The sequence below is a fragment of the Asparagus officinalis genome, chromosome 1 (assembly GCF_001876935.1).
Source record: "Asparagus officinalis chromosome 1, Aspof.V1, whole genome shotgun sequence".
In the NCBI taxonomy this organism is placed as follows: Eukaryota; Viridiplantae; Streptophyta; class Magnoliopsida; order Asparagales; family Asparagaceae; genus Asparagus; species Asparagus officinalis.
Window position 1 is genome coordinate 94,111,259 of NC_033794.1, and position 9,756 is coordinate 94,121,014.

The following is a 9,756-nucleotide window of genomic DNA, read 5'->3' on the forward strand; positions in this document are numbered from 1 at the left end:
ATTTAACTTGCTGAAGCCCCCTCCAACTCGTTTCCTTAGCCAGGCCTCAGATATGGACCTCCTGTTTCTGGTTCAATTTCTAGTACATGACATGGCATAAGCTCCAGTTGCTTAGGTTGTCTAGGAAGTTTCTCCATTTATTTCTTCTGTGAAGGTTTAATGTAGTGCGCTTCTAACTACTTGAATAGTGATTTTTTGTTACACTTGAGTAATGAATATTGTGTTGTGTCATAAATGATTATCTCTTCTCACAATAATATGCATTACATAGCCCTTTTCATAGTTCGTAGAGAAATAACATCTTCAGAACTCAATGACTTCTTTTTGTCCACCCGATGACTCTTTTAGTTATCTGCTTGTGGTTATGTAAGCTGTTACTTATGATTTGGGGTAACACAGTGCAAGAGGTATTCGACAATAAATGTTTCATCTGTGGCTGATGTTTGATGGCTTTAGGTCTGTAGAATCAGAGAACTTCCTAAGAAAAGTAACATAGTGGCAACACATACACACAGTCCTAAAGTAAGTACCCCTGGTCTTTTTGCAGTTAGATTAATTTAACTCGAATTATAAATTTGCTCAATTGCCGAGGCATTCGATGAGTCTACTTTGATGTAGATCCGTAAAATTTATGCAGGTACTCATTTGGGACATTGATGCTCAGCCCAATCATCATGCTGTTCATGATGCTGCAGGATCTAAACCCACTTTGGTGTGTTCTACGACTTAGTTTTTTTAAGCCTTGTGTATGTTGATAATTATTTATGTCTTAAAGAACCTCCTGGGGCAAACTTCTGCATCTTTTCTTAGGTTCTCATTATTATCATTGTTTGTTTTCACGTTTGAAGTGCACTTCCAGCTTAGTGCAAGTTATCTTCTTGCAGATATTGGAAGGGCACACACAGAATGCAGAATATGCTCTTTCTATGTGCCACACTGACTCCCTTGTGCTTTCTGGAGGTTGTAAAAGATCCCCATTTAATAATTTCATTTGTTACCTTCTGCAGTTTAGTTTCTTGAAGGCTGCAATTGATGCTTGATTTAGCGTTTCTGTTTGCTTGAATATCCATATATCTCTGAAATAGAAATCTTCTAGTTAGTTGCTTAACCATATCTCCCTTTTATGTTTGAGGAATCAGTCAGGATTATAAAAAGGGAAAGAAGTTACAGATAAAACAAATACTGTAATTCTTCAACAAATATTCTATAGGAAGTTAACACTACTTTTGGGCAATATGTAGTTTCATTTGTTCAAGCTTAAATGCAAGGTATGCTTCTCAACATCAGATATTTATTTTAGATGTAAGTTCGATTGGAATTTTCAAGGGTCCTAACTGTTGTAGATTGATATAAATAACGATACTTTTGTTAAAACAGAGGGAAAATGTAAGGTTAAGTAGAATTAAACTTTCATGAGACTTTTGTAAGTTGTATTTAAAAAAAATTATTTTTCTGTAGGACCTTTTTGCATCCTAGATCACTGAAATTAAAGCAAAATTTGCTCGCTTGAAAGTTGCAACGATCCCAAGACCCAACTGCTCCTAAAAGTAACAACTGGACCACACTTGTGCTCACCAACCAGACATTCGGTGATCTCCTCAATCACGTTCAGACAAGAGAACCCACTTGGTATGAACATGATCTAGTCTCTATCAATTAGGGGTGCATTCGGCCCGGATATGGCTCGGATATGATACTTATCATATCCATATTCACTTACTCATCTCACATACGGATATGAATACAAATATACCTCGGTAAGGAAAATTCGTATCCATATCCACTAAAATCGGATTCGGATATGGATATACCTGCGGATATCTAAGCGGATATGCATGTTGATATAAAACGAATATGAGAAAACTAGATAGTACTGAAAAAATATAGTTCATGTGATACAAAAGAGTTCATTAATATGTTCATTATATCTAAAAAGCTAAGATTAGACATCTTGATCACCAAAATTAACCTGAAATGCATAATCTAAGATTCTAATTTGAGCTATAGGCCCCCTGCGGTCTTTTTGTGTTGGACTTCCCAAAGAGCTTCGTTCGACAAGCACAATTAGATTGATGTTAACATCTTTTTATCTATCTTAAACTTTTCATCATCTGTCATCATCAATGTTGGCATCCTTTTGTTTCTCTACCAAAGCCTTCTATAATCCTTGTTGAACAAGAATAGCCTACATCTTGTCAAAGACCGACATTGACATCACGATCGAACTTCTCAATCTTGTATCTCACAGACAACGTCTATGTGCACAAAACAATTTGAAAACCGAAGCTTTGATATCGATTTGTTAAAATAAGTGCACAATCGAGCTGAAATAATTGCGAAGAATAAACAGGAGAACAAACGACAAGCAATCGCAAATTTCTTGATAGAAATTTATGTGGGTCACCCAATTTGGGCACATCAATGGTGTCGGAGAGAGATTCCACTATAGAAAGAGAAAATAAGGATTACAAGAACTCACAAAGGCCAAAAACTTGAACCCTCAAACTCTGTTCTTTTTTCTTTTCTCAGAGACAATAACGGCAAAAGCAAAAGAAAATATGTTTTACTAATAGCAAAACCCTTTCAATTAACCTCTTAATCATGGGTTAAATCCTAGCCGTTCATAAAGATAAAAAAAAGCTGCTAATACTTTATTCCTGAGCCTGGACTTGTAAAGACTCCGCACACGCATCTAAGTCCTAATGTTATTAAGACAATTGATAGCATCATATCCCACATCCAATGGGATTTAGAGCACATGTTGCTAGAATATTTTAGTGGCACAAGGGTTATCAACACTACATTTTATAGACTTGCCGTATCCCTTATCCACACATGTGTCTGTGTACGCACCACTACCTGTGCGATATAGGTTTCAGCTTTTACTGATCCAACAAGTAACAAATTAAGACAGATCATGTTAGGAAGCCCAACTACACGACTAACCCATTAGACAGGTCAGATCAGGAAGACCAATAGTCTTCATGTAGTCATCAGAGGCCACCTTTGGGCCTAGATGCCCGTGTGCTAAGAGCAAAGTTCACCTAGCAAACACCTCATTGTACCTTGGCCTGATTAGCTCAGTCCAGACTCCAAGGCCTAAAACACGGGCTGAAACACAAGTTTAATTAGTTTAACTTATGGAGTGCTAATCCAAAGTAGACATTGATACTTCACTTTTGCAAGCTTTGATTCCATGATCTGTCGAATGACAAAAAGTATACTTGCCACTGTCGCTAACAGTTTTTATGAAAAAAATATAATATTAATGGTAGGTATAGTTTGAAAACTAACCAGATTTTGAAAACAAATTTTTTGCACGAGACCTCCAACAGTTTTTCCATTGGAACTAAATCACATTGTTAGTCATGTCTGACTATCACCAGAGTTGCATTTGTTCATGTGCAGGGCAGGACACAATGGTTCTCTTGTGGAGCATACAGGATTATATGTCAACTCTGGGAGGGACTGCATCTGCAAAATCTCCTGCTGCATTATCTGAGAACTCAAGTGGTCAGCAGGCTGTGGAAGCTAGAAATGACAAGGGCATGGAAGCTCCAATGGTTGCACCACGAGGATGCTTTAGAGGGCATAATGGTGCAGTTGAAGATGTGCAGTTTTGCCCTTTCAGGTATTCATGCATTGGAATAAGGCAATGTATGATATATTCTTTGTTATGTTCTTGATGGGATGAAAGATGTCTATTCTAAGTATATTCTTTGTTATGTTGAGATCATTATTCATAAAAAAAACAATGTGAAAAAGAGTGAACATACATTCCTTTGTTTATGATATAACCCCTTTCATCTTATTGTTATTTACACCTCATTGATGCCAAATGTACTCTTTCACCAACATGATCTTTTCTTTCCTGAAGTGAACAGGAATTCTGTAGTGTTGGTGATGATTCTTGCCTGAAATTTTGGGATGCTCGGACTGGTGATAGGCCAACTACAAGTGTGAGTTTGTGTATCATCTATTCTTAAAATTTTATAAACTCTTCACTTATGAAGAATAATATTATTGTTCAGAATAAGTTTTCTATATCAGTAGGTCAAGTTCATATTTAACTATTAGCTAACATCATGATATATTTCCATAATCTTTTTTTAGTTTAGTATATATACTTCGTCTTTAAATGTGAGAGGTGAAAACTGCATTGCAATTTTCTACCGACACATGGTGAAATATATTTATCATTTTTCTCGTCTTCTCTTTACCATGATTGTCCTCATCATTATCATGTGAAATCCCCAGCACGGTAAAGAAAAGAAAACCGGACCAATTTACTTTATTTTTTTATCAATGTTCCTGTAATTGTAATTTTGTTTTGAAGTTTTTTTCCCTGGTAACTGATCACCCTGTTTTCCTTGTTGGCTGGTCATGATTTTGGAACATGTGATGATTAAGGCAGCTCACATGTCACGTCTTGCGCTGATGCTTCTTTATTATTATTTGTTTTATTTGGGGGTGGAGTGTTGCTAAATATCCAGGATTCCATTTTGTTGTGTAGATGCTTAATTGTTGGTCAATTACTAAATCCACTAAATTCATTATTATCTGCAATGCCCCTAAATTCATTTCACTTTTCAGTACGTTTTTGCTGTAAATTTTGTACAACTCCATATGAACTTTATAATTTAGTTGAAGAATATGCATGTTTGTAATCTAATAATCGATAATGTGCCATTCTGCCATTTGACTTTTGCTTTTTCCATGTCCCTTATTTATTTTGAAGTAAAAAAAAGATGGTTGTTATAAATTTTGTAGTACTCATAGATGCCTAAAGTTTTCATTAATGGCTGGGGTACTATTGAGAGAATCATAATAAAAATGGGCATCCTTGCTTGTATATGAAGCATGGCTGCATAGCTTGTACTAATACAATAATTCATTTCACCGAATATAGCAAGATAAAGAGGTAGGTAAAAGTCCTTGTCTTTTTTCATAAGCTCAGTTCTATTAAAGAAAACACTAGCTGATCAATAAGTAGTATGGTAGGCTTTTTAGAATTTGGAAAAGAAAGGTACAGCGGAGCAAATGCCATTAACTTAAAATCACTTTTATATGAAGCATAGGTTGTCTGTAGTCTATTGAAAATATTTCATATCAGATATTATAGGTGACATGAACATTTATTATTACCTACAAAACAATATCATAAGAACTATTCACGGAAAGGTTTGCTTATAAAATTGTTTTCGATATGAGTTTGGGACACGTTTTCTGTATTCCTTCCACAAATGCTCTCTCTGGGATAAATCTCTTTTTGTAAGTCAAACATTGTATCTTTGTCTAAAACTTCCATGGTGTTTGGGTATTTTTGCAGCAAATGACTGAATCAAGAAAGTTTGATGCACAGTGGAGTCTGACAAAGTCCTTATGATGGATTGTCAATCCAATATCATTATTATATGTATAAAGTTCTGAGCAGTGAGCAAGAGATGATGAACTATGGACTTTTAAAAGTAGTTGATCAATAGGTGGACCCACCTTTTTGATAATTCAATTTAAATTGATGTAACCAAGGATCTATCTAGCCTTCAAATTCCCCATGATTGGAACAAACTGAGATGAAGAGGTAAGATGACATGACTTACAGTAGGGAAGTGCCTTTGTACTTTGAGATACAATATATGCCAAAAGAGTGACAACAAATTACATTCCAGATCCCCTGATAGCATGACCTTGGCTTGTCCGACCAATATGGTAGGCAGATTGCTAATTTGCCAACAATGTTTTCATAGCGTACTTATGATTATTAGGTAAATGGCAAGAGTATTTACATGGTTATAAGGCTATCTATAGCTATCAGTATTCTGCTCTCGCATGTTCTGACCAAATTAAGGTGACAGGCTCACCTCAATTTGGTATGTAATACATGATATATAATTTTTGATGATAATAGAAGATTACATAGTATACACGCGTGTGCACATGCACAAAGCTTATGATAATAAGTAGCTGTAAAGAAAAACATCTGACATGGTTTTACTTGGATTTGTGAGTTCTTTGGCTTTTTTCTCAAATCTTAGGCAGTCCCCTTTGCTCCCTGCATTGCTCTACTTTTTTCCTCCATTTTTTATTCTCTATTTTCTGCTGTGAATTTGAGGAACCAGAGACTCAATGGGAACCATACTAATCTTTAGTATTTATAGTACAACAATTAAAACATGTGATACTTGTGGTACAAAAGATCCTTAAACTATACTGAATATAATATTTGAGCATATTCCATTCATTAGCATATTCCTAATATTTTCACTAACATGTGCAATATCTTGATGGGCTTCTCTCCATGTCTTATTTCTAATTTTCCTATTTGAATGATCAGGTTGAGAAAGCTTGTCATGGACATATGTACTGTGTAGATTGGAATCCACATGATGTAAATCTCATCGTGACTGGGTATGGGTTCCTGTCTTTATTATAATTGGATGGTTTGATTTTCATTGCTACTTTATTATCAAACCAAACTTTAATGTATAAATTTGTATGGAGTAGTGTCATTTGTGTCGTTTGGTTCATTACCATTTAGTTCATTGTGCCATCTTGCCAGGTCTGCTGATAGTTTTGTCCGTATGTTTGACTATCGGAAGATCGATGGTGGTAGTTGTATAACAGCTTTACATAGACTTAAAGGCCATAAAGATTCTGTTCTTCGGGTTCAGGCATGAAAAATTGTCTCTGTTAATATGTTTGTGCTTTCACATAATTACCTGTGCAAACTTTGTTCTTCATAGTTGTCATTGTTGTTCCAGTGGTCTCCGAATAAAGCATCAGTTTTTGGGAGTGCTGCTAAAGATGGCTTTTTGAATGTATGGGATCATGAGAAGGTAAGGTGTACCATGCACATGTTCTCTATCCCTAATGAGATTTCGTCTTTTTTCTGAAACTGTAAGTTTTTCTTTTACTTCTTCCTTTTTTTCTCTCTCGTCAAGTATGGCATCAAATGAGACATGAATTTCAAAGTTCTTTAGTAGTATATTAGGACATTATATTTTGCCACGCGTCTGGATGTTTTCAACGCATTAGAAATCAAATGCTTCCGGTCTGGTTAAAGCAGGGCATTTGATTGAAGGTCTTTGGATTGCGCCCTCTTTTTCATAATATTTTTCTGAAGTTGTGTTCACTTTAATTCATTCTTGTGTCTAGTTTTATATTCTTTATTTTCTAAAGCGTCTTTCCACTTTTCTATTGCATGAGCTGTCCCTTCTCTAATATTATTAACAAATGCTACAGCATCATCACATTCACATAAGAGGCCTCATATCTTGTATACGGTATACCTAGTAGGGTTGTCAAATAATGGTGCAAAGAATCGAGGGGTTAATGTTGATCCTTGATGTTAAGTCTATTGCATAGAAAATATGTGAATGTTTTCTTCAGATATTGTCATGCTAATTTCTCCTTCATGCATCATATCCTTCATCAAATGAACATAACTTGTAAACACTAAGATCAACCATATAATATCCCTAGATAACCTATTATACAATCTTCTGGTAAATTTCTGAAAACCATCTATAGATTTTGTTGCCTCATTCTATAATTATTTTAAAGAGCAAATGCCAAATACTTCCTTTGTACCTTTACATGTAATAGCATCCTTTGTGCATCTCATTGGCAATAGGAACAATTGGTTTTTGGGCAATAGGTACAATTGGTTTTTGGACAAAAGATTACCATTGAATAGTTCTTGTGTAATTGCCTCTCATCTTAAGTCTCATAATCCTAATTCTACTGATTAGTTTCCTCTCATCCTGAGGCTCGTAATCTTAATTCTACTAATAGTTTATGCCTCTTCCTGCACCCCCTTCTTTATTCTTATAAACAGGTAATAGATTTTATCTATAGTCAATTGGCAGTCTGCAAAGTTCGACAAGTATATAACTGCTTTTATCACCCAGTGATCTGAAATGCTATAATGGAAATAGTTTTATCCATTCTGTTTGTTATAGCTAAAAATGTAACATATTTGTAAGTTTATGGTTGTTTTTATTTATATTATTGTTACTATATGATAACCTATATACATATCTAATTCACCTATATTAATATCATACAGACATTTAATTAGCTTGTGTCGGATCTGCATATCTAGTAGGCACCTAGGCTCAACTCAAGTTGTAACTTTCTAATATCCAAATTTAAAATGTATTCGCTAGTGTGAAAGATCCCTGTGGATTATAGCTATAATATGCACAGTTGCCAAGTTACCATTGGATGGAATGCATTAAATTTTCATGTCAAAGCTATTACATGTTAGGTTGGCAAGAAAGTATCCACTGGTGGTTTGAGGATGGTGCAGACACCTGCTGGATTAATCTTTCAACATGCAGGACACAGGTTTGTTGTTTTTGTCAAAATCTTTTTCCTATTTATCCACGTCAATTCTGTTGATTATCTGAATAGATAATTCTGCATCTAGTTATTACAGATATTAGTTCAGCTGCATCCATTGTCTTTATGTTACAATAATTAGGATTTTGTCCACACTGGGCTTAGAGATGGATATATGTGTCCTTAATTTCCTTTGGAAATAGCATTTTCTATTATTGACAATAGTTTCCTGGTTCCCTAATGAGGATAATATTGTAGAAGATGCTAAGAGAGCATCATAGATACCCAGGTGGCCTGCCCTTTCCTGGTGGATTCACATTAAGCTAATGTTTTTGAGGCCAAAGCTGGGGTTGCTCAAATTTGACCCTTTAGTGACATATTGGTGAAATAAGGTACTTGTGGTCTTAGTCTTTGGATCTGCTTCATGTTTATTGTATATTTCCTGTGTTTGTGCCTGCAGAGGAGGTAAAGTGACTGATTTCAACTGGAGCATATCTGATCCGTGGACAATTGCTAGTGTATCAACCGATTCTGGTAGCAATCCTGGTGGAAGCTTACAGGTAATATAACATAAATTCATCATGCATATTTCAAACTCTCCAATTTTATAAATTTGTCATGTTATAAGTATTAACCTTATGTAAATCCCAGAAAAAAAAAGAAGAATAATAAAAACACTTACGTAAATCCAAGTCGAAAAACAATTACATGTTTTCTATATATGATCTCACTTTTGACTTTCTGAATCATAACGCTTCTACAGATATGGTGCATGAGTGACTTGATACACAGACCTACCGAAGAAGTCCTTGAGGAGCTGAATCGGTTTAAGGACCACATCAGTTCTTGTGGGTAATATTGCTACATTTCATGAACCAGGGTGTCAGTGATGAGTCTTTGAGGACTGAACCTCGGAGATATGTTGGTTACAGTTTGTGAACTGTATATTCATTCCTTGATAACCTTTGGTGTCATGTATTGCTGTGTCTATAGTTAGAACCTTGGAAATATGTTGGTCATAGTTTGTGGAACTGTATATTGACTCCTCTATAATCATTGGTATCACAAACTTCCCCCTCAGAACCGTTGACATTGAGAAATTTGAGGTGCTGCGTTAACGAGAAGCCATTTTTTCCATGATTCTTAACACAGAATATTACCAGGATGGATTTGGTAGTCTAATAAACTAATCACTACGAAGTCCCCCCTGCAGCACCATTTTCTGTATGCAAAGTTTTCCCTTTACTTACATGCACATAGTGTGAGCAATTTATACTTTTTGTTCTCAACACTGTTTGGAGAAAGGAAGCTGCCATATAAGCCAATACGCAAGCTTCTTTCGCTCTCTGTTGGTTTCAAAAAAAATTTATTTCAGAGAAATTTAGCAGGAGAACTCTTTCAAATTTGTTCTTT

General features: G+C 35.3%; 1 protein-coding gene across 3 annotated transcripts in view; it reads left to right on the top strand.

Annotated features, from left to right (window-relative positions):
* The window catches only part of LOC109828335 (WD-40 repeat-containing protein MSI4-like), a 36,314-nt gene extending 26,893 nt beyond the window's left edge, over positions 1-9,421 (top strand). For 2 of the 3 annotated variants that reach the window (XM_020395360.1, XM_020395372.1), the window contains 11 exons: positions 457-522; positions 638-712; positions 885-960; positions 3,409-3,631; positions 3,878-3,959; positions 6,335-6,408; positions 6,560-6,671; positions 6,762-6,836; positions 8,270-8,349; positions 8,804-8,903; positions 9,107-9,421. In XM_020395360.1, the coding sequence (XP_020250949.1) occupies positions 457-522; positions 638-712; positions 885-960; positions 3,409-3,631; positions 3,878-3,959; positions 6,335-6,408; positions 6,560-6,671; positions 6,762-6,836; positions 8,270-8,349; positions 8,804-8,903; positions 9,107-9,199 (1,056 nt within the window). In that variant the 3' untranslated portion in view covers positions 9,200-9,421. The remainder of the gene's footprint in view (positions 1-456; positions 523-637; positions 713-884; positions 961-3,408; positions 3,632-3,877; positions 3,960-6,334; positions 6,409-6,559; positions 6,672-6,761; positions 6,837-8,269; positions 8,350-8,803; positions 8,904-9,106) is intronic. The other variant, XM_020395366.1, reaches the window with a different exon arrangement.